This window comes from Rhinichthys klamathensis, unplaced genomic scaffold (assembly GCF_029890125.1).
Source record: "Rhinichthys klamathensis goyatoka isolate OS25496 unplaced genomic scaffold, OSU_Roscu_1.1 h1tg000548l_1, whole genome shotgun sequence".
Classification (NCBI taxonomy): Eukaryota; Metazoa; Chordata; class Actinopteri; order Cypriniformes; family Leuciscidae; genus Rhinichthys; species Rhinichthys klamathensis.
In genome coordinates, this window is record NW_026607019.1 from 563,022 (window position 1) to 588,253 (window position 25,232).

The window sequence follows — 25,232 nt, forward strand, 5'->3', positions numbered from 1 at the left end:
GTAGAAAATGTGTTTATACAGCAAAACACTGGAAAACATTTAGCTCAGTGTCTGCGGCCTTCTCATGAAAACATTGTCATCAATGGCAAGGTTTAATTTTTTTTTTTTTTTTTTTGTTACACATAAAAAACATGATTATTCATATTACCCACATATAAGAATGAACTAGTTTTAAATAAAAGTTTGGGAGCATTCCTTGTTGCAATTTTATTTATCTTTTAAATATGAATAATATCATAATTAACAAACAGCCATAGAATAAAAGTGGTCTTTGAAGGTCTCTACAGATGTTTTTATTTTGTTGTTACAGATAGATAGATGGATGGATGGAGGGATGTTTGTCAATAAGGTGAACATCTAAATAAACAACATTCCAACCCAACTCCATCACAGGTTTTTTGTCTGTCAGTGTGTGTTTTTGAGGGGTGGGGCCAGATGAACCTTCAGCACTCCGAAACTGCTCTAGATGGAGTTGGATGCAAACTTCGTGAGGTAGAAGCTCTCCGCAATGACTTGGATGCTGTCCGGAGTTTAAAAGTGGATTTATGTGGGACTTGTTTCAGAATTACGGCAGAGAACCGCAAAATAAACCAGGCCTCTATGGGCTCCATTAAAAGCGCAGTTCAGTGGAATTAGGGGATTTATCTTTGGGATTTTCTATTTAAAGTTATTTTTGTTTCTTTTCCATTCTCCCATGCCCAGTATTGCTCAGATTACGCACGGGGACACTGATGTAAACTGTCATGACATTTTAACCGAAGTCAAAGCAAGTCAAGAAGCGCACTTCCCATAATAATCACAGTTGACAATCTGTTGCTCAGCCGCTGGTGTCTGCTAGCAGCGCGAGGAGAAGCCCATATTACAGACACATAAGAGCCTCGCGCTCAGTGGATCAATATGACGCTCGCGATACATAGTAGGTAGGTTATACGATCGGCTTACTTCATTATTTCTAGTGTATCAAAACATTCATTTACGTCTGAGAGATCGCCACGGAATAAAATCCAGTTTCATTTGACCAGGCATTGACATTTTTATTTTTAGATTAGGCTATCTGTCGAAATGTTTACTTTGATTATATGATGACGCTCGGCAAATATATTGTATATATGATTATGCACTGACACTTACGTTTTTAATCATTATCATTTTAATTTGATCAGTTTATTATTACCATTTTGTGTTAGGCTACAAGAATTTTATAAACTTTTTTTTCTTATACTACTATTAACAATATAATAACAAATTATAAATGTTGAAATGTCTGAATATTATTATTAAATAACATACAATCAAATATTGAAAAAGTTAAAATGTTATAAATAATAAAAGGATTATTATTATATTATTATTATTCAGTAATTCAGGTTTCTAGACCGAAAAAAAAAATGCTCACAATATAATCAATGCTCTGGCCTTTGCTTTTGATTTATTATTGAGGGCCAAATAGGGTTGAGAATCGAGATAGTTCATCAGGGATATCCAAGTTTTGACCTGCTAGTTACTAAAATCCAGATCGTATGGTTTTTAAACATCCCTTGTTCTGTCTCTTGCCCAGTGTTAGGTAATCTGGCACCAGCATTCTGCAGTAAAACCATTAAGTGTTTTTGAGAGGACCTGTCCAGAGGGAGAGATGACGGTATAGAGATAAAGACAGGTGCAGTCTGACAGCTGCACGCTTGGTGCCAGTAAACAGATTTAACAGCATTTTACTGCCTTAGACAGATATTTCAATGAAGCTGCTGTGGTCCTGACTCCTGGGTGCTGGTGTAGATCCACTTCGGATGAAGAGAGTGTGATGTTGAGGGCAAAGAGAGGGTCACCCATTAGTGTGCTGAATCACATGGATCGCTATGCTGACTGAATATATCAGCTTTATTGTATACTTTACTCATATTTATTGCATGGTCATTGTTTAGTTTTGTGGTTTTATGTTTGGCTGCCGTATATACTGAAACAATATTCCAAAAAGTACTTTATGTGCCAAATACACACTCCGATCAACCATTTTAAACACAGGACTAATTCTTTGTCAGGTCATCACCGTTTCTGGTTTTGAGTCTAGTCCATAGGCTTTTATTGTTAGCCATTTGGGATGGATGTTGAACGTTTAACTCTCTTTCCTCATTTCTCTGGGGTTTCTTTAGCGGAGGATTTCCAGGGGGTCTGGCCCATGGTTCCAGAACAGGCCAGACAGACATCCCCTCTGTTTTTGCTCTGCTTTATTACAGACTCTGTTAATGGCCTGTTTACTGCTCTGACCTTTTTCATGGTTCCGCCTGAACTTGCTGCCTAACACAACTGCCTGAACACATGTTCTGTGGAATAGGCTGGGCTGTTGGCCTTCGTCATACAAGATAGACAAAGGCAGTTTAAAGAAACAAAGAAAAACAGTTGTTGATGCACTGAAATGGACTAGAGCTGAGACCACCGGTGGTCCTTGGGATTCTAGGTGGCCCGCTAGTTGATTGGCTGATAGACAAATAGAAAGATATTTTATATATTTATATATTATTATTATTATATTTATTATAATATAATAATGATGCTGTATAATAATTTATATACTATGTGTATATACAGTACCAGTCAACCGTTTGGAAACATTACTATTTTGAATGTTTTTGAAAGAAGTCTCTTATGCTCATCAAGCCTGCATTTATTTGATCAAAAATCCAGAAAAAACAGTAATATTGTGAAATATTATTACAATTTAAAATAATGTTTTGTTTTATTTTAATATACTTTAAAATATCATTTATTTCTGTGATGCAAAGCTGAATTTTCAGCATCATTACTCCAGTCTTCAGTATCACATGATCCTTCAGTCTTCTAATATGCTGTAATGTTAAAAATAGTAATGTTTCCAAACTTTTGGCCAGTTATGTACAGTATATATTACACTAACTTTGAATTAAGTGACTCGTTTATACTCAATGAATTAGCTGATTCATTATTTTTAAATGATTAATTTTATGTACAGAAAGTGTACAGAAAAGTTCAGTCCAACTTCTCAGATAATTTAGGTACATTAGATGAGTCTAGATTAGTAATTTAATTGAAATAAAAGCAAAATGATGGGTCAGTGGCCAACCTTGAATGCAATTCAAAATTGTTTTGCCACCTGAAAAAGTTTAGGATTCAATATATTCTATATGGAGTTAATTGCTGCACTTTGAAGTTGATACATACATCAGGAGAAATTACACAACAGACAATTTAATCTTCTTACTATAAATGAGACAGAGTTTTGGTATTTAGCAGAACGAGCACAACAGAAGAACAGGATCTGTTGTTTGTGAATGAGAGGGCAAAGACATGAAAAGCTATCACAGTGTCCTAAGAAAAGCTCAAAGGCATAATCGGTCAGATGGTGGGGATGCCCCTCATGCTGCACTCAGAAGCTTATTTGGGAAATGACAGTGGATTTGCTTGGATTCGACTTAAATGTAGATAAACATTATTGGTTGAAAAGAGGAAGGATTCACACAGTTTTGATTAGATTTCTCTTTTTGGTTTAGATGGACAAAATCTAAACCAAATCCAGAAATGTTCCCTTTTTTTTCCGATTTCACCTGAATTCTGCAAATATAACCTCGAACATCATCTATCTTTTATTTTCTGGAGAAATCCCCTTTCTGCTTCCAAGACGATGGCATATCTGTGCGTCAGACTTGACATATCTCTCCAAATGAATACTGCTGACAAGCGCTACGAACAGCAGGCAACGGGAGGTTTTGGCTCTGGGTTCTAAATACAGAGAAAGTGTCAAAGACATTGGAATATTATTCATTGCCTAAGATAAATAAACTTGGGGAAAAGAAGATGTCCTCAAAAGTTTTTCTTATTCCTTCTAGACTAGAGATCATCGTTTAATGCTTGATGTGCATAATAAATATTGTTTCCTTTTTTCCTCATTTAAATCATGTCCACTAAACACATCTGTGTATGTGGTTTATTAATTTTAGCTAGTTTTACCACATGGCTGTAACCAAAAGATCCTGTTAACAACCCTTTAACAAAGAGAAATAAATGTTTCTTGTTATTTGTGATGTATATCCTGCTACAATTAAACTTCTTATTAATAATGTTTTATATTTGCATGACATATTTGCACAAAGTGGCTTTTCCACCCGCTGCATTTGCACCGTTGCTTTTGGAAGTCAAATTCAAACCAAACGGAGGAAAAATCATGTTTGTCTTGCATGTTAGTTCATAAATTTCAATTTATAGACTCAGCAGCTTTTCATATTTCAGGAGTGTTGAATGGCTCAAATGAAATATAGATATCTGTAGAGTCTTTGTTGGCATTTATAAGCACTTTTTGTTATGCTAAGAATTAACAAATAACATGATACAAGATCCAGAGGACCTGTGGCCAAATATGGCCCTGCTTTCCTGATACTTCTAGGCATGATGTCTCTCTTGTGTAAATCCAGAACGCTCATCCATTTCTGCTGGAATGTGATTAAGAATCATTCTATAAACATATCTATCTGTCATAGTGAGAGCGAGGCGTAATGTGACCGCTTTCTTAGCTTGAGATCCATTTTTTTCTGCCTATTGTTTTCTGACAGATGGGGTAAACATGTTTTTTCCCCCCTCCATTCCTCACTTTTGGAAGTGCATCGACTATAGGTTATTGTGGCATTTGTTTCATGGTGACCTATTTCTGATCAAATCAGTTTTAGCTTTAGTGGCCAGACTATATACAGCTCTTGTCAGTCTTAATGGGAAATTACAGTTAAAATGAAACATTTTGTTTGCTTTCCCGGCTCACGAGTCTATCTAGCAAAGGAAAAAATAAGCATGGCTGGAATGTGTGGTTAAAACGGACAAAATACCAGTTTCAGCTTATGTTTCACAATCTATTGTGTCCGCATTTATAGTTCCAGACCAGACTTCCATGAATCAATTTAACAAATTTAGAGCGCAGAAATGCTGAAGTTCGTTGAGAAAGAGCAGTGATAGAGATGAAAGAGTGCAGTTATGTAAGCCATCCGTAAGGCTATTTTCTTTCCGTCGCTTTTTCCTCGATTCCAAAAAATATTTCATGACAGTTTACAGAAAATGCAAAAGTAGTTTTTAAAGTTTGAAAAAACTTGCATCTCTTCCCCTTGGCAAAATATTTGGACTTTCTTTTGACACGCTGACTTAAAGTACGGATTTATATAGCCTACATGTCTCATTGTGCTTTTTCTCCCCCCATTCACCCACTCCTCTCCACATCCAACTCCCTCCTTCCCTCGCTCGCCCCCTTTTCTCTGTCTCTCCGCAGCAGATCTTGGCACTGACAGATGCGTTGTCACGCGTAGGAGTCCAGAACCTTTCTCCATCTCTCTGGGGTTTTTTTCGGCACTCACCCTCCTCCTCCCAGCATCCCTAATAAGACACATGCTCCTGGGCTGTGTTGCTCACTCACGTTAGGATCTCCTGGCAAGCTCCCGCCACACTCTTCTCTCTCTTTTCTCGGTTTCGCCCCAGGCTTCATGGGTTGAAGGGCAGTTTGCGTTGTCCACAAGATCTCATCTCACCTCGGCTCTCCGCACCCAGACTTCATCATTCTCATCTTCATCATGTTGAGTGCTATGGTTTGTTCCCCAAACATGTTCGGACTTGCAGAGGCCTCCAGCCAAGGGCTCCGTGACCGACTGTAGTCGACTCTGTTCCACCTGCCACAGCGTGAAAGGGGCGCCCTCAGCTGTGATCTGTCTGCCTGCAGGCGGGACCCAGCGTGACTGGGCAGCAGGGACTATGCATTTGGGACTGGTGGTGCTGGCAGTGGTCTTCCTCAGCTCCATGGGTCACGGCGATAACCTCAAGGCCTTCAAAGCAAGAAGACAGAGACGGAGTGAGTGTTGATGTCTGTCTTTTTCTCTCATCATTAGGTAGCTCGGGTTAACTGTCTCTTATGACACAGTGCAGCGTTTCTCATTTTATTTCTTTGTCAGTCCCGAATATTTGTGTTTTTGTCATTTTTTCAAGCGAGTTTTGGTGGGGTATTACTTGTTTAGGACCTGCTCTGCTGCTTTTAGCAACTTTTCTTTTAAAGGTGAATTGTAAATGAGCATGTCATGTTCCAGAGCGTGGTCGAATTTGACCGATTAGACTTTTTTCATGATATATATCTTTTATGGAAAAGTTAGTTTTGAAACCCACACATTGCAGCAGAACTGACTTCTAATATTGCAATATGTTTGTTTTGTTTCAAATTTTAATGAACACGTTTATGTTTACGGAAAGTGACTTATTTAAGTGGCTAATCTTTTTTTGTGTATTATAATGCTATCAAAAACTCAATTAGTAAATGATTTGGGGCTTTAGAATAATGAAAAATCAACCTGCACATTGCAGCGGAGCTCACTTTGAAATATTACAAGTAGTTGCCTATATTTTAGTGTAGTATATTGCTAACAGATAAGTACTTTTGAGCTTTGGTATAATGTAAAACAAATCAACCTGACAATCAGATCAATTTCTTATCATAATGTGACTTTTAAATGAAGGGGTGACGTGAGATTATACAGTGGGAAATGTACATTGACGACTGCTTGCAGTGTTGAGGAGTGTACAGCCTCCTCTAGAGGGAGTTGTAGGTAATGCAGAGACATTCACAGTGGCTGTACACAAAGCTGCATAGCATTTGCTAATGGTTAGACTGATCTTATTTAACTTTGTCAGTAAGAGACAATAGTTTTAAAACATTTACATTTATTCACCTGCCTTTCACTATTAGCAACAAAACAACTATCACTATGACTGTCAAGTTGCACTAGGAAGACTAGAAGTGCTAATCAAAACACAGCACCGATGAGAATGTAGAGAGCTATCTGTGGAGAAATAAACAGTGTGTAACTTGGTCGAATAAATCATCGGATGCTTCACTATCTGTTAAGACTTCTTGACCTCACTGTAAGCTAATCCGACCAGTGCTTCTTGATAGTGGAGTTTCTTAGCGTTCTATCAACAAAATGAAAGCAAACACCTCTGACAGCTGTTATTATACAAGTGATTGATCAGCAGTCACACTTTTTAGTCCTGTTGGTACTTTCCTGCTTTTTTCTCTCTCGCTGTAAATATATCCAAACCATACTAGCAAAACAACTAATATTTCATTTCGTCTAAGAGCTTATTTTTGTTCGTTATAAACTATTTTAATTGATGATACCGCTCTGTACATTAATCCAGCTATTCTGCCTACTCTATAATTTTTCTCAGTATTTTTGCCGTTTTCCAGTGAAAAATGTCTAAACATTCATTAATAATCGTTCATGTTAAAACACTTTTAAAATTGTGTAAGCTTATAAGATTTAAAAATAGAAAAAATAAGATTTGTTTTCAGGGAATATGTCTTGACTTAAGTTTTTTTTTTCTTACACCATTAGCAATTTTTTTTTCTTGCTTAAAGCATTAACCTCAATAAATTTAGCTAGACTAATGCTTTAAACAAGAGAAAATATATTTTCCAGTGGAATAAGCAAAATACATTTAAATCAGGAAATATACTCTTAAAGAAAGGAAGTCTGACGCAATTAATTTTATTTAAAATATTTCAATATTTTTAAACAGCTTGCCAGCTAATTTGAAATCAATTTATGTGTATGATATCTTGTGTATTGAATTGTAGTTCCTCAGTACAGTGATGATGATTAGTGATTTCTGCTTTCCAAGAAATAGTTTCTATTTGGCCCCTCTCTGAATTTTCGTAATTTTAGAATTTTGCCACATCTTGTAGGGTTAAAGCCTTTTTCACATGAACATGTTCAAAGTGGAAAACTTTAATACAGTACAGCTCATCAGCAACAGCTTATATAAACAGTCCACCTAATGATATTTCAGGGATAATGAAAGGGGGAAAATGTTATTCAGCTGGATAAAATCACTCATTTATGGTTTCAAGGGGGATACATGTGAATGTGAGCAGCACAGTCTGACAATTTTGTGATTAAAGAAATGAAGACGGCTATGTATTCTGGGTAAAGATTGTGCAAAATATTTAGTAATAATATTTGGATTACTTTCATACAAAATGTCTTACTGTTTGATATATATTCCATGTATGTTTTAAGACATATTTTAAACGGTTAAAATTAAAGAATCATTCTAGCCCAGAATCTAAAAAAAATATGAAAATGTCACTGTGTCTGGAATCGCATTCGTTTTAAGATACAAACCAGAGATTAACATGATGCCAATTGCATAAACAATGAAAAAGCTAATATAAAAATAACAATAAAGCAATATCTTTAACTTGAACTGGCTACATTCAGTTGTCCGAGAGTCAACTGAAAGGTGCAGAACTCTTCATTTTTATTCACTGACTGTGTTGTTGTTTATTGTCAAGTTCAGCTAAAGTAGTTGTGAATGACCATTGATATGAATGCAGGCAGAAGTTTGCAATTCTATACATAGTCAGTGTGTGACTTCACATGGATTAGCATGTATTAGCTTGTTTAGTGGATTCTCTGCTAATAAATTGCCTTTAGAGTTCGGAAATGAGATATTTCAGGGTATTTTAGGTTGTATGATGATCTCATTGTGAGTTTGGTCATAAAAAGGTCTTATTTATTCCTTGCACTTTTTGTAATCCAAATCGCTTGAATCCAAAGGAGACCTTCAAGTCATCATATTGGAACAAGGTCTAGAAGTGCAAAGGCTGTCTTTTTTTAGTGTGTGCAAGGTTTGTGTGTAGTGCATGCTATGCAACCTAACCAACCTTCCTGCATATTTGTCCGGGCTAACTGCCGCTCAATAGACCCGTGCAAAACAATTTTTCACGTTCATCATTTATAATGCTAGTTTCATATTTGTTGCTCCTGCTGAGAGGCCTTTTCATTTATTTCAGCTGTGGAGAGGAATGCAGCGATCGGATAAAGGACACCCATATGCCTGAAAATGATCCACTTGTTTTTATGGACTTTTTTGGGTGGTTGGTGGTCCTTGTTCAGCTGAACCCACCACGGAGTCCTTGCTACTGAATATTAATAGTAAATAATTTTAATATTAATGTTTTTTTTGCTCATGTTTTCCAGTAAAAACATATGTAAACATCCTTAAAATAAGATCATATTAAGGGATTTATTCATCCATTAGGTTGCGTCACTTACTGTACGTGCAGCTTATTTACAGCTAGATGGTTATTTTAACAGCATAGAGATTGATTGTCTTTTGAGTGTGTATATTTAAAGCTGATGCTACACACATAGACCCATAAATTAAAGCAGATGACCGCGGTTTTGACTACCAGGAACAGGATGTGCACTCTGACATGCTTTCAGTGTAATCGTTTATTTCTTCTTGGCCTCAAACACTGACATTTTTTGGACGTTAAAAGCAAGGCATGAAAGTCACAAGGGATGAGTGAGCTTTCTTAGATATCTGTAGCTGATTTTATTTCATCATGTGTCGGCACTTTGGGGCACCTGAACAGAACGAAAAAAGATTGAAGTTTCAGGCCCCTTTGTCCCTAGTTGACCCATCACAAATCTGGGCGTGATGTCCCCAAATTTTGACCGTCCAATTCAAAAATACTGCAACATCATCCGATGAAAGATTTCCACATGAATATTGCAAATGAACAGCGTGAAACGAACAAGAGTACTTGGCATAAATGAGCTGCAAACACAGAACACTGTGTGTAATAAGATAAACCAGTGCCATGTTTACAGCCCTGCAGTCTGAAGTGCTGTTTAGAAATCCTCATGCTGATGTGTCGTAATGAATCGCCTGTTCTCACAGTGCTCTCTCAAATGAATTATATTACACCTACCGAGTTTGTATTATCAACAACAGTTTTGCTCAAATGACTAGCATAGCTCGTCACATGTTGTATTTTGGATCTATCCGTCTGTCTGTCTGTCTGATATCTATCCGTCCATCTGTCAATCCTTCTATATATAATATATGTTTATATTATATTATGTTTATCTTGATATTTAGGGGTGATGGTAAAGTCGTAGTAAAGGACCTTGGTTGTTCATTCAAAGTCTGCAGGTTCAAATCCAGGTAGGGGTGGCTGACGAGTATCTGACATTGTAATCCAGCTGTCTACTCCTGTGTAAGGCACTTAACTACTTGGGAACTAGTCATCGTAAGCACTTTGGATTACAAAGGGTGTTCTACACTGTAAGAAAACACTGCCAAATATCACGCTCACTTCTATTTTTCTGTCTTTCTTTCATCAGTAAGCACTGAAGTACCACCATCATGCTCAAATGGCTGCGAACACTGCTCAGAGTACAACGGCTGTCTTAAATGTCGACCCCGACTCTTCATCCTACTGGAGCGGAATGACATCCGTCAGATTGGCATTTGCCTCGCTGCCTGTCCTGTTGGATATTATGGCATTCGAAATCGGGATATGAACAAATGCACACGTGAGTCTTCAAGCTCTGCTGGAATATTTTTGTCAAAATGTCAAAACTGTAAATAAGTATACGGGGAGAAAGAGGTAAGCTGTGATATCAGCATATCAGAATGATTTCTGAAGGATCATGTGACATTAAGGACTGGATGGCTGAAGACTGGTCACAGGAATAAATTACATTTCTATATATATATATACACTGTACACAGTAGTCAACATTTGAAAAGTGGATCAAAACGTTAGTTTCATCAAAGTTATACATAAATTTTGAACAATACCCGTTCTTGTCTTAGGACAACTTTGATTAACTTTTTTGATCCACTTCAAATGTTGACTATATATATATATATATATATATATATATAGAATAACAAACATTCATTTCACAATATTATACAAAATTTTTGCAGTCTTGGTGAACATACGATACAAAAATATTTTTAAAAATCTATAATATATATACACTTTAGATGTATTATTTTCATAAAGTAGCGTAAATGAAATTCATTGCTATTGTCCATCTGTCAGTCATAGGCAGTTGAAGCTTATATAATATCAAATGACAAAAATTGCAATTTGCTAGGTTGAGTAACACAGCTTGCCCACTGACACATCTTACCCCCTCTCCCCTCTTGAAAAATGAAGATGAATTGTCTGATCAACACAGCGTCATAAAATGAGCTTTCTTTCCTGTTTGCACAAGCTTAACGTCAGTTATACAGTGTTTAACCTTATTGGGAAGAAGATGGCACAAATGATGCAATTACAAAAAAAATCACATTGTTCACCACATTCATTAGTACTGTAACCCACCAATGACATTAAACTTGCGCATCTCCACCCGTGAATGCCAAATGTTGAGCCAGCGTTTTGTTTTCTCTTACTCTGCGGTTGAAAAACAGGGTTGGGGGATGAAATGCAAAGCAAAACATTGATAATACGCTGCTGTTTGTCTGTTTCTCCTAGGAAGTATGTGTTATTATTGTAGGCTGTAAATGCAGAGGTCATGATAGTTCAACTCTGGCCATATTTTTTTTCATTCTTTCTACGCAAACCCTACGCAAACCTTACGCAAAAAAGCATAATGAGGACTTGCCTTTAAACGGCCTCTTTGTTTTAACAGTGCGCTCTCTAGATTTCAGCCGGAGACTCGGCGGCCTGTTCCCATCATGTGCGTGAGCATTTTTACTGTGATAAAGGCAAAGCAGGGGAGATAAACAAGGAAATACCTCTCGTAAATTGATTGGTGGTACCTCTTTACTCCTGTTGTGGGAGGAAATTAATAGCTTTATTTGAGCCCTTTCTAACTTCAACCTACCGAACCTTTTCCAGTTGTAAATTGAACGTCTTTGCTCCCCTTTCAAGCGTGTTTTGATAGCCAATTAGTGTGAACCACAGCTTGGAGTCATTATATTTTGTTATAGGAAGAAAATACTTTTGTTACCAAGATACACTCTTGCATCACTCGGCCTAATACCTCTCAGATGGTTCTGATTTCAACTTTCATTCTAGATAACCTTAAATTTAAATGTTAGCATCAAGGGAAGTGAGAAATTAGCGGAGCACTGTTTTTATTTCACAACCCTCTGGAGCCTTTAATTCATCATTTCTTGACTGTATACTTTACACTTGCTTTGAAATACCACATGCAGCTGTCCGCTAGTTAGCCTAAGTATTTTTATGACCAACACATCGAGACCAAAACGTGTTGTATCCACAGGTGTCGACTCCAAATCGCTCAGAACGTCACCAGACCTCTTATTGTCAAAATTTCCCCTCGACGTATTTGTTTCTTTCTCACTTGGAGTGTTTTTGTTGTCTTCTGAAAGTGCATGCGAACCCCTCCTTCATCTCAGGCCTCTGAATGGCTGCCCCGCTGCAATTATTCAATCAGCTGTGTGCATTTGATTTGTCTCCAAATCCCCATGATGTCTTGTTAACAACATTTGTCTTGCATTAAGGGTGCATTTGTAAATGCTTGAGTGGAAAAGAATTTGCTCCAAACATTACTAATTTAGTTGTCAGGCATTTTAAGTAGTAATTGAGAGCAGAGGTTATAACAAAAAACACGGCTCAAGTATGTTGTTGGGCCCTCTTCTGCTTTTGGCCGGGACTCAGAGATATCAGAGATATCCGTGTGCTGCTGCTCTGAGAAAGTCCCAGGTATTCGAACGGAAATTTAAGAGCCTTATTTTTGGACATTTTCGCATGTGTCACGGTAGTTTAACGATTAAATCTGTTTTGCGAAATTATTAGCAGTCCTTCTTGTTTCAAAATTCAAAAAGTCTGTGTCAGTCAGAAGACTGTTGGGGGGGGGGGGGGGGGGGGAAAGGGGATTTATAATCCGATTTAAAGCAGAAAATAATCGGTTTTAGGATTTTACATTTTGTATTACTTTAAAACAAAGGGAAATGACCTAAAATGAGGAGCATTTACCAGTTGGACTTCTGCTACCATTGAAGGACTTTGAAACATCATTCTCAACATGAGTTTTAGAGCAGTTTTTACAGCATCAAAGGAAAAGATTGAGAAGGATATTTAAGAACTGGATCCCCTGTTTATCATAATGAGATAATGAGGATAATAGTTATGGGATTATGAGTGGGGAAATAGATTCTGCTTCAGGGTTTTCATTCTGCCAAAATCCACAATTTCCCTCCAATTTGAGGCAGTTTGTATGTTTGATCAAAGACGGCAGGCTTGTAATGAGACAGAGGTGTGATGAAGCCGTCTTAACATTCTTGAACGGACAACTTTTTGGATAAGAAACTTCAACAACCAGATGGTGGACCACTTGTTCATAGTTAACAATTGGTCTTGCTAAATTGATTCTATAACTTTTTATGTCTTTCTTCATTTCAGAATGTAAAATAGAAAACTGTGAGGCATGTTTTAGCCGAAACTTTTGCACAAAATGTAAGGAGGGCCTGTACTCACACAGAGGGAGGTGTTTCTCTAGCTGTCCTGAAGGATTCACCATCAATGGCACCATGGAGTGTGTAGGTGAGTGAGCAGCATTGTTTCTTATATTTTGCTTGAGTGTTTTTTCATACGATTCTTTCTATGATAAATGATTACCTGATTTGTAACATATTTCTGTTAGATTTTATACATTTTACCAGACAAATGATGTCTTCAAGTGCTAAGGAACAGCATTTTAACACCTGCTATGCTCGATGAACTTAGTCAAACATGAAAAACTAATTGTGAATGTTAAATGAAAATACAACTTCTTTCAAACGTAAAAAACCTTGAAACCGATACCTAGATCACGGTGTCATTTACAATTACAGTTCACACGGCCAAGTTTTGCGGTTAATGCAGTTTTTAAGAAACATTTAGTATTTCAAATTTTATTGTATAAAATTACACACAATGATATTTAATTAATATGATATTTCATAATAACAGTAATGTACAAAAATCCATATGTTTTAGCTTTTTTATTTTATATGCAGCCTGTGTCTTTAAGCTATTTTTTGTTTCGTGCATGTCATCATCAGTTTTTATGAGCACATGGTACTGTATTTCTGTCGTTCCAAATCAGTTGTGCTGCTGGAATGAAGTTCTTGCATACCTTGTGTTTTTTGTATTTCTTCGAATTCTTTTTTTCTGTGGTTTCTCAATCGCTGTTGAGAGGAACGTTGGCAAAAGGCCTGTTTGATGATAAGGGTTTATTGATTTCTTTTGAAAATTTTTCTGTCAGAAGCAAGCAAACACAGCACTAATAGCATTACTCGCAATGGTGGTGCTGGCTCCTCCAGGCTGCTTGGCCTTTAAATGCAGAGGCTCGACTTGCACTGTGACATTGTGCCAAAGCTTATGATGCCTCACCTGCGTCAATGAGTCAGTCCACCACTTTGTAATGTGTATTGTAATGTGTATCGTTTTTGGCATAGATGAGTTTCCTTTGACCTTCCTGCCCCCAAACACATTAGACCAAAAAATTGGATGCTCAGAAAAGACCATGTGCTTGAAAACAGCTCAATCCAATTGAAAGTCTGGAGCTTGACGGCTTGTCATTACGTTGAATAAAAATGGAGCCTACCTCATACAATCATAACACATGCTCTGCTTTTTAGAAAAAAGTAATTGGAAAATGTGAGTGATGCTGGGTTTTAGCAGTCTGAATCTCCACTGTGGATTCTTTGGGTTTTTCTAATGTAGTTTCTTCAACTTTTGTCTGGAGTAACCCCATCCAGAGGAACAAAATGTTCAAACCCAAAACCATTTCTGTCTTTTCCCTATTGTCTGAAAATATGAAATGTGTAACTGGTACATACTAGATTCATTCTAAAAAAATTTTTTTTTTTTTTCTCTGTTGCAGTCCAATGTGATCTAAGCGAGTGGAGTCCATGGGGCCCTTGCATGAAGAAGAACAAAACATGTGGCTTTAAAAAGGGTAACCAGACCCGTACCAGGGAGCCCGTACAGATTCCAAGTCCTGCCACTTCCACAGGGGCCGCGCCGCCCTCGGGCTGTGTCCCAGAGACACAGGCCCAGAGATGTACCGTGCAGAAAAAGATCCCTTGCAAAGGTAAATCAGAGAAAGAACAACAGAAAAATGTTGGAAAGAGGTTGGATAGGAAATACTTGCGGCAAAAGGTATGCGTGAAATCTGCTATCCAACTTCAATACGCATGTTTGCAAATGACAGATTTTTTGATTTATCGATCATTTATCTTTTTTGGCCACTCGGAAAAACATGTAAACAGTCTCCTGAAACTAATTTGATTTAATTTATTTACGTTTTTTGACATAATACGGCGTAAATAAACCCTTGAGTGTTCCCAGTAAATAAACAGAAGCCCAGCTGGTTTGTAATCTTTTCGTCGCTGGCTGCGGATCTGAAGGCGGCCTTTTGTTAGTTGCTTTAACTTACTGGAAAGTGAGGTTAAAATGCTTCTCTGGCGCTCGAGCGGAAACGGAACGTTAGTGGACCTGTAGTGGACCTGTTGGATGTAAACTTTTCAAAAAAAAAAGTCTGAACATGTTGTTTCTTTCTGCAGTTTCACTCGCCTAGATGGCTTGTGTAGATTTCAGCCTATAGGAGTTTACATTGAGGAAAAAGGTAGTTTATAGTATAAGCGTACAAAAAAGCTTTCGACTGCCCAAATAAAGATTTGTTTATTTTATTTTGAGATGTTTCCTATATCAGGAACACATATATATATATATAATACGTATAATATATACGTATATATATAATATACACTACTGTAAATTTCTCTTGAGCGACAAATCGGCATATTAAAATGTATTTCTGTAATATCATGCGACACTGAAGACTGCTGAAAATTCAGCTTTGCCATCACAGGGATAAATTCGAGAATATTGAAAATAGAAAATAGTTATTTTAAATTGTAATAGTATTTCACAATATTACTGTTTTTACTGTATTTTCATCAAATAAATTTAGCCTCGGTGAGCATGAGAATTAAATGAAAAATTATTACCAACAATTGCAAAATTGCATTGAAAAAAACATTAACTTTCTGCATTTTTTAGCTTTATAAGTTTCGGGTTTAAAAAAAATAAAAGTTTAACTTTTCATTAATCAAGTTAAGCTGAATTAACTTTGTTTTATTTTCAGTATACTTTCTGCAAAAGAATGTTTTCTTTTTAAAGGAATCGTTTGCCCAAAATAAAGAACCCTTGTTCTGCTTTAAACCCGAATTACATTTTCATCTGTGAAAAACAAGGATGGGAAGATGATTATTCCAACCGTCAAGCTTAAAAAGCACATAAATGTACAATAAAAGTAGGCTAGTCAATAAAATTTGCACAATCATTTACCTTGTATGAAGACTGCAGTTTAAGTTGCTATTTACTCAAAATCTTCTGCTCTCTTTGTTTGAATCTAGCATGCATTCAAGAACATATGATCACATTTTTTCATGAATGCTAAAATGTACAACAGACTAGCTTACAGAAGACCTTGCAACATGTCATCGACAATACAAAAAAATCAAGCCAGGCTAATATAAGTGTTGATGTGATTGTGACTGCTTTTGTCTACCAATAGATATCTCTCAAAAACTGAGGTCTCTTTAATTTAATCACATGTTGTTAACATTAAGGTGCAAGCATACCTAGATACCATATTCAAGCGATTTTGATCAGTTTAGGAAAATGCATGACTCATGACTCAGTCTAAATGCTAAGCTAATTGTAACGCCACCCATTGAGTGGTTCCTAAAATAAACACCAGAATACACCTTCTAGAGCTCTTAGTTTTCTTCAAATTGTTGAGAAACAGTGTGTTCCTGGAAATTACGTCTTATTCATGCGAACAGCCTCACAAGATCAAGTTCTCGCTGTTCTTCTGTCGGGAGAAGTGGGCTCCATGCTTTGCTGGACTAGGTGTGACAGCGCCATTTGAGAAATGAGAGGCAAATTTACTCTGCATGACGCCCGTATTGTGGAAAGAATTTTCACCCGGGGTCCATAAGAATAATTAACAGTGAAATATTATAAACTGCCCCATAAAAGTGCTATATCGCCTGCCAAATTTCTAAACTTAGAGAGTCCACTTGTCGTAAAAGCTTTCGCAGAGAGAGAGAGAGAGCTACGGTGAACTAATAGGTCTGGACACATGTAAAGTCATTTGTTTGTAGTTCAATCTCATAATATCATTCTTGTCCTAACTATGTTAAGATATGATCAGTAAGAGAAGTGTTCTGCCGGCTGGAGTCGAGACATGTTTTCGCCACAAAAGCAAAGCGGCACCGCCCACCCGAAAAGAATTAATGCAACTCAGGTGTCAAAGAAAGCATAGGTTATGGGGTTGCATGACCCAAACGCCCTCTTTTTTTCTAAGTGCGTAAATGTTCACCTCGTGCTAAATTAGCAAGGCTGTGAATACATCTGCAGGAATTGGCTGACAGGGCTGCTGTAAAAATCACAGGGGGCAGTGCTTGTATAACACCGGTGATTTACTGGTCTGCAGATCTCACGCTTTGTGTTGATTATACCAAGCTCCCCCCTTTCTCTTCCCCTTCCTGTAGCTTAATAAATGTCTTTGCACGAAAACCGAATACACTAAATGCGTGATTGCCTTTGTCAGGCGATGGTGTTTAGGTTGGATTGAGCAGCGCTGTAATTATTGCTGTCATAAATGAATGGATCCTCCCCAAGCGCTCTTACCGCTTTATCAAAGCTAACAAGTCTCCTCCATGTGGATCCAAAGTTTAAGGCTCCATTTCCTTCTATGTTTTTTTTTTCGTTTCACCTCGGTTTTTAAGTCGTGATTAACTGACACTTGAGTTGAGCTTTTTTTCCACATTTTGTGAACTTAATGCCTTTGAATTCCTCACATGAACAAGATTGCTCTTCTCGAAGCAGTGTATACTAAACGATTGAATTCAATTAGACTTCTTTTGTTTTGTTTTTGGAAATCTTCCGTAATTTTGTCACTGATAAAACTATAAAATTATTAATTGTTTTTATACAATACATACAACCAAGGCCTAAAATGAACACTCACCAAGTGCCAAATGCGAAATCGGCGTTGGTGAGTATACTGTATGAAACGGTGTCAATCGCCAGTTGGCTGGTAATATTTTAAGAATTGTAACAATGTTGCAATATTGTGAGAATGTGAACAAACGTGAACGATGCTCCGGACAGATGACAGGCCAGTTTGGCATTGTCACGAAAGTGCAAGAAGACAGGAAAGGGAACTTAATTAGTTTCTCGCATGCCCAGAAATCTACATCTCAGACAGCACGCGAATACCGAATCTTCTTGCTCTTGAACAGACATATTCAAACAAAAATATGTCAAAATGGTATCCTCATAAACATTGTCAGTTATGTCTTACGCAAACAGTTGAGAAAGAAAATATATTCAGTATATTGGATCCGTGCATTAGCTCTTAAAGTGACAGCAGCCGAATATTCTTGCTGCCGTCTGTGTTTTTAATTCGATTCAAACAACAAAAGACAAAGAAAAATCACTCTCTGCTCTTGACTAAAGAACTTTTGTAACTTTAATAAAGATTAATCTATGTTTCATGGCTTGTATACAATTTTTATGGGCGGAATATTTTCTTATGTCACCGGCCATGGCAGGCGTGGCAAAAAGTTTTTTTAGGCCCGTGTGTACAATATATTTATCTTCGGTCCTCTAATCTGATTGGACGAGCACTGGGAGGTTTCAACACTTGTGAATCTTTCAGTAGGTTACATTGTTATGCCAGTAGGTGGCAGCAAGTGACTTTATGAGTGATAAGTGAGTCATTGAATCATTCATTTCAATGAATTGTTCAAACCACACTGATTAAAGGAATAGTTCACTTCTTTCTTCTGCTGAACACAAAAGATGATATTTTGAAGAATGTCGGTAACCAAACAGTTAATGGACCTCATTGACTTCCATTGTATTTTTTTTCCCTACAATTGAATTCAATGGGGGATAGGGGTGGGCGCTATACCGGTATGAACGTGAATACCGGTATTATGTTGTGCCATGATATGGATTTTGCGATACCGAGGATACCGTATTCATAAATTCAAATTTTGCAGTTATATTGTTTTGTTCAATTTGGTAAGTTAGGCTACTCTGTTAACACAACTGTTAATGACGATACAGAATCGAATACGCTGTTTAAGGAAATTGCTGATTTGGCGCTTCATACGCGTGAAGTTGCTTAGGCGATTAACCGCTGTCCTGTGACGCGTTCAATGAGGACCGTAACGTAGAACACATCGCTAGTGCTAAGCGACTGTTCATAAAGGATGCATCTTTTGCGGTGGAATGGGAAATAACAAGGTAATGAGACGCAAGTTTGACTTTTAACTTGAGCGCAGCATTTTTAGAATGCCGTTTCATTTGCGAGACGCGGGTGCAACACCTAAACAAGTTCGTCAAGCACAAAAAAACGTTAAAGTTCTAGGCTACTGTATGTTTGAGATGTCATGTTTTCATGAAGGCTGAAAGCTGCTATTATTATCTTTGTTTTTACAAAACATTTACTGCTAATAATATTATCCACGTGGAGACATTTCCCCACAATGTAACGTTAGGCTATGAATAACAGGACACGACACACACATAAGCGCGCGCATACACACACACTGGTCCACTATCTTTGTGGGGACTCCCCATAGACGTAATGGGTTTTATACTAAACTGTAGGCCTTTATTCTGTCTCCTTACACTAATGAATTAGTTTGTATGAAAATTTTCATTGTTTTTTTCTTGTATACTTTTAAGTTCTATTTATTTGGTGCTTTGTTCAATCTCAAACCATTATTTTATTTTTATTATTAACAAGAGTTAACTGTAATCTGTGTAAACATTAAACTTAAATTAAACGTCTCGCTTTGGTCTACACTGAAGTGTTCTGCTCGCTCTGCTAAAGCTAAACTATAATTATTAAAACTGAAACTGAAACTAAATAAAATAAAAACTATATAGAAATGTGTTTGCAAAATAAAAATGTACAAAACCATTAATGAAACTAGCTAAAACTAAACAGAAATTTAAAGCAAAATTGAAAACGATATTAAAATAAAAACTAATTTAAAAAAGCAAAACTATAACAACAGATATTCCCGGCGGAGACAGAGCACACCCGAAGACGGCTCTCACTCAGAAATCAATAAAGTCTTCATTCGCTGCCGGTTCTCATTATGACAAAACGAGCAAAAAGTGGAAAGACATAACAAGTGCATTCAGGCCTACCTCATGTTGCACGTTTGCACTTTTTGAGAAAAAAAATGGCACAATAATAAAAAAAAAACATTTCTGGTCTATGTCCAATGAAATGCCTCCCCTTTTTCTATCTAATGTTAAAATACATATTTTGCCTGTAATTTAACTAAGGTGTACTAAAATGTGATTCCAATTTTTTTTCCTCATATCGCGATATAATATCGATATCGTCCAGACAGTGAAAAATATCGTGATATGAATTTTTGCTCATATCGCCCACCCCTCCATCAACTCTCTGGTCACCGACATTCTTCTAAAAATCTTCTTTTGTGTTCAGCAGAAGTAAAAAATTCATACAGGTTTGAAACAACTTGAGGGTGAGTAAATGATGACAGCATTTTTAAGTGAACAATTCCTTTAGTTTAGGAACCAAACAAGTGTTCTTTCGGATAATTAATTACTTTGACTGCTAAAAAGTACATTGTATGTAGTATGAATGTATGTTGAGTGAATGTAATCCGGATGTACCTCATTTGTCTTTTGACCTATCAATGTCAGTTGTGTCTCTTTACTGCCATTCTCTCACGTGGCCTCATGGGATAGTAAAGTGTCCATCAGATATGCACTTCAGAATCTTGCCAGAACTAGTAAGTCACAGTGGTACTTTTCGCATATTGTTTTATGAATGCTTTGAATTCAGAAAATTCCCTGTTCACATTCTGTTTTTCACCTACTATATATTAGGGAAGTATGCAATTTCAGATGCAGCCACTGTCTTTGAGTGAGTGAGTGAGTGAGTGAGTCATTGAATCATTCATTCAACTGATTTGTTCAAAACACACTAACTTGTTCAGGAACAAAACAAGTGAGTGTCTTAATTGAGTCATTCAATCTAACGATTTGTTTAAAAACATTCATTCAGAAACGAAACACCACTACTGTGTGTTTCTCCGAGACGTGCAGCAGTTCTCCTGTGGTTTCATTTGGAGCTATTTTCGCTAGTAGAGCAAAACATATGAAGTACATGGCCATATTGTGTCATGTTTAAATAGAGCTGTTCTGAATAGTGCTTGTGATTACCTGCAGCCGAATAACATTACAACAGCACTCTTTCTCTTGTGATATTAATAAAATGTTTAGTTGTTTATAGACATTTGGCAGGTTTGTTAAATAAACTGAGGGAATTCTAATTATTGCTTGTTTTGTTGTTAGATTCAAGTCCATTAAACTCTTAAATGTTTGCCAAAGAAAGTTGTTTTTTGTGCGTTTACGATGATACCATTTCAAGTCAAAAATCTGTAAAAGTGAAACTGCTTTTTATATAACTCTTATTAAGGTTTAATTAAACAAATGTTTGTTTGCGCCCTTCCCATTCTATTTTTAATCATGCATTTTATGTGGAAGAACATCAGGGCATCAGGATGAGCAGAGAGCCAATTTCAGGAGCCACAGAGCGGCTGTGTGTGTGGCTTATGTTATCAAGTGCCGAGTGAATGCTCTCCAGCACCAAACGAGTGTTGACTTTGGTTTCCAGGGAACACTGAGACTCACAACACTAACTTCATAACAAATATCAGTCAGTCCGGAGGCCCTGACTCCCCTCTTATAGTAGTGCAAGTGAGGCTGATGGGAAACAAACCAGCCTGTTTTTCAGTAAGGTTTTAGGACAGTACTGTATAGTTCAGCATATACACATTTGAATATATGCTTACATATGCACAGCTTTAGAAATGTTTTTTTATGAATCATTTGTATTCATATAATATATTCATATACTATGTGTATATATTAATTAAGATTTTATTATTCAGATATTTTTGTGTGTTTGAATTTCATTTTTAATTAGCTTAAAATGCAAAACTACATATGTATTATCTTAATTGTATGTCTTTGATATTTTTTTCTTGTTTTAAAAATAAATTGAAAAGGGTTTAGTGAGGTTTATTCTGAAAGCAAAATAAAAGGCAAATAAAAAAAAACTGGGCCAATGGGGTAAGAAATATAAATCTAATTTAAGATATACATACAGTTTTGTTTCTCAAGTATATTTATCATGTTTTATATATTTTATATATATCATGTTATATTGTAACCAGACATAATACATCATCATTGTTCTAATTGCAACCAGTTTTGTGGGTAACGCATTACAAGTAACGTGAGTCAATCAGATTACTTTTTCAAGTAACTAGTAAAGTAACACATTACTTTTAGATTTACAACAAAAAGGTTATGCAAGTTACTTGGTTTTCCTATAGACTGACACCTCTCTTGTACCTATGTTTTTTATGTTAAAAATCAAACGAGCAAGCCCAGCCCAGGTGAGAAAAAGTAATGCAATGCATTACTTTCCATAAAAAGTAACTAATTAACACAATTAGTTACTTTTTTAGGAAGTAACACAATATTGTATTGTGACATTACTTTTAAAAGTAACTTTCCCCAACACTGATTGCAACTTTCTTTTATTTAGGGGAAAATAAAAAGAACCCACAGAACCGTGGAGAGAAAAATGGCAAGAACCGTGGACGAGACTCCAAGGAAAGTGGCAAAAAGAAAAAAAAGACCCCGAACCGGTCCACCACTGTCCCCACCATTACAACGAGCATGGTGACCTAACCTTATCATGGTGTCAGGTGAGCCTGAGAAAGGAGAAGGCCTGGCCCACCTTTGTTGGCTGAAGACAAACAGTATTTGATTGTGACATCAAAATTATGCAAAAAAAAAAAGAAAAAAGAAAAGGAATAACGCTGCTACACGTAAAACATGCTCAATGAGAACTGGAGGATTGCTGTACTAAATAATGAACTGTGTAAACTGAGTAAAGCTTGGGGGAACCAAGGGGCTGGGTTGGTTAGTCTCATGCTATTTGGAAACACCCAGAAAGACTGTGCGTGTGCAGGGTCGTCTTTTTGTAAGCCTTCCCACAGGAAACAACATTGTTTGTGGTTGGCAAAATGGTCCATATGTTTCACTTTAGATCTATCAGAAAGGTTTCTGAACTATAGAAGACACTGCAAAGGCCCGCCGTCCAAAAAGAACATCTAAAATACATTAGAATCTCTTGTGATTCACCTAATCCAGCTGTAATCACATTCTTTTTATCCAGAGTTGGATCTCCTTATGTTCGTGACAGGTAGCCTACAGTCTTGAGTCTGTATGTGAGTCTGTGTCAGAGTGAAAAGTATTTTTTTTTTATGTTTTCTTTTTCTTTCTGTTGTTTATAACAAAAGAAGGCACTGGAACTGATATTGTGGTTTACAGAGAGAATGTGGAGAAAGAAGAACTTTAATGATGATGAAACTATCCAAACATGAAGAAACGCACTTATAACTTCCAACCGGTAGAGCGGTTTTACTTGTTTTAGTGGTCTATGTAAAATAAGTATTTTGTTTAGGGGAAAATAAATACAATATTTTCTGCACAGATGAAGGCAGCGATAATATGAGGAATGTACAGTGTTTAAGTATGTGTATGAAAGATGAAAGATTGTGTGCGTGTGTCAGATTGTGTGTTTTTGAATCTGTGTTCTTGTGTGCACCTTTGTGTTGTAAAGCAAGGAGAAGAGAGAGGTCAACAGTACATTTCTTGTGACCAAACCAGTTTGGAACTAAACCAGCACAATGCTTAAGCAGCATTGATTATATGCTATATAGGTTTTTCATTGCTCAGTTATCATATTTGCAACAGGTTCAATATATCACATCATTCATAATGCTTTGCAACATTTAGTATCAGTATCAGAGGAAGGAATGCTGTACATCCTACAGTTATTTAAATGTAGCATCCAGTCACACTTAGTCTGTTTGATTTCCACAGCATCTTGACCATGGGCTGCATTTTCCAAAAAAACATTGTAAGCATAAGTAGATTGTTGAGACCTGTGGTGCTAATGGTTTCTACCATATACTATAGGCTTACTATGCTTTTGGGAAATGCAGTGGGTATTTACATTACAATATACACCCCGAATGAGAATTATAACACTGAAAATGTCAGCTTCTGTTTATCTTGATGCAATATACATATTGTTATTATATATATATTTCTATAAAAATCTACAAGGCAAATAAACACTTAAATAAATGTTTGGATGCAGTTATTTGTATGAATAAATGTATGATTTTTTTTGTCTTATGTGTACAGTATTTCTGTATATGTGTAGGGGGGTCGGGCTGGTTGTCACATGGGGAAATTGTAAGGGCTATGTCTCTTAACAATGCAATTGTTACACAAATGTTTTCTCTATCAGTGATTTTGTATGTGGGTTTCAATCACCTAATTCAAAACCCTCTAAAATTACTCTTTTTTTGTGTGTGTGAATACATTATTATATGAATATTATTTAACTGAAAGGTTAGTTTGTGTGGTAACACTATTTTACAGTGTCCTTGTTACACATTACATACTTGCTATAATAATAACAACAGTAAATTATGCATAATTACAAGCAACTAACCATAAATTAAATCCTCATCTTAATCCAAACCCTATAGTAAGTACATGTTGTTAATTATTATTACTCGGTACTTAATTGTATAATTACACTGTAACAAGGACACCTTAAAATAAAGTGTAATTGTTTGTGTTTCCAAGACAATATTTTTAAATTAATGTCAAGTTGGGAGCAAGTTGTCGTGTTTTATATGTTATGAACTTACACAAACTATTACAAAATTAATCAGCCTAAACAAAGTTTTGAGATTTTTGTACATTACCTTTTTTTTGCTGTTTTATGAATTACTTTGCATTTCATAATTGTTTTAATTGTTACATTTAGCTGAAAGCTTCTATAATGTAAAGGTGGGTTCAATGAACTGTATGTTTTTCTTTTTTCCTAGCTTGTAATATTAAAAACATGTAGATAGATTTTAGTGGCCATGCATTTAAGGTGTTAATACAGAGATGCACCTAGAAATATTCACTGAAGTAAAAAGTGTAACCAGCACCCATCTCACAGAAAGGCTATTTTTAGGGACTTTTAAATATTTTATTTTATTATCATTACTTTCCAATTATTATAGGTATGGACATGAATTGTCTTTACCTGCGGTATAATGATTCAAACTGAATCAATTTAAGACCTTTTTGCAAACCCGTTTGATCAACTCAAAAGCTAGTCATTCATTAGCTAATCTGGCAACACTAATTCTGATTCTAAATGGTCAACAAACATGACGTGATTGTTGAAATATTGAGAGGGAAAAGA

The 25,232-nt window shown here is 36.4% G+C and overlaps 1 protein-coding gene across 1 annotated transcript; it reads left to right on the forward strand.

Moving 5' to 3' along the window:
* The first annotated feature begins 5,145 nt into the window (after positions 1-5,145).
* Positions 5,146-24,109, forward strand: rspo1 (R-spondin 1). The gene is made up of 5 exons (XM_056238945.1): positions 5,146-5,851; positions 10,185-10,376; positions 13,229-13,369; positions 14,694-14,903; positions 22,497-24,109. Exons 1-5 carry the CDS (start codon positions 5,755-5,757, stop codon positions 22,640-22,642), a joined length of 786 nt encoding a protein of 261 aa, XP_056094920.1. The 5' UTR covers positions 5,146-5,754; the 3' UTR covers positions 22,643-24,109.
* The last annotated feature ends 1,123 nt before the right edge of the window (positions 24,110-25,232 follow it).

What these genes read in the sequence shown, in the direction of transcription:
- rspo1 (XM_056238945.1), top strand. Translation starts at nt 5,755, where the DNA reads ATGCATTTGGGACTGGTGGTGCTGGCAGTGGTCTTCCTCAGCTCCATG. An exon ending in GGATATGAACAAATGCACAC is followed by an intron (nt 10,377 to 13,228) that starts GTGAGTCTTCAA and finishes TCTTCATTTCAG; the next exon opens with AATGTAAAATAGAAAACTGT. An exon ending in GAAAAAGATCCCTTGCAAAG is followed by an intron (nt 14,904 to 22,496) that starts GTAAATCAGAGA and finishes TCTTTTATTTAG; the next exon opens with GGGAAAATAAAAAGAACCCA.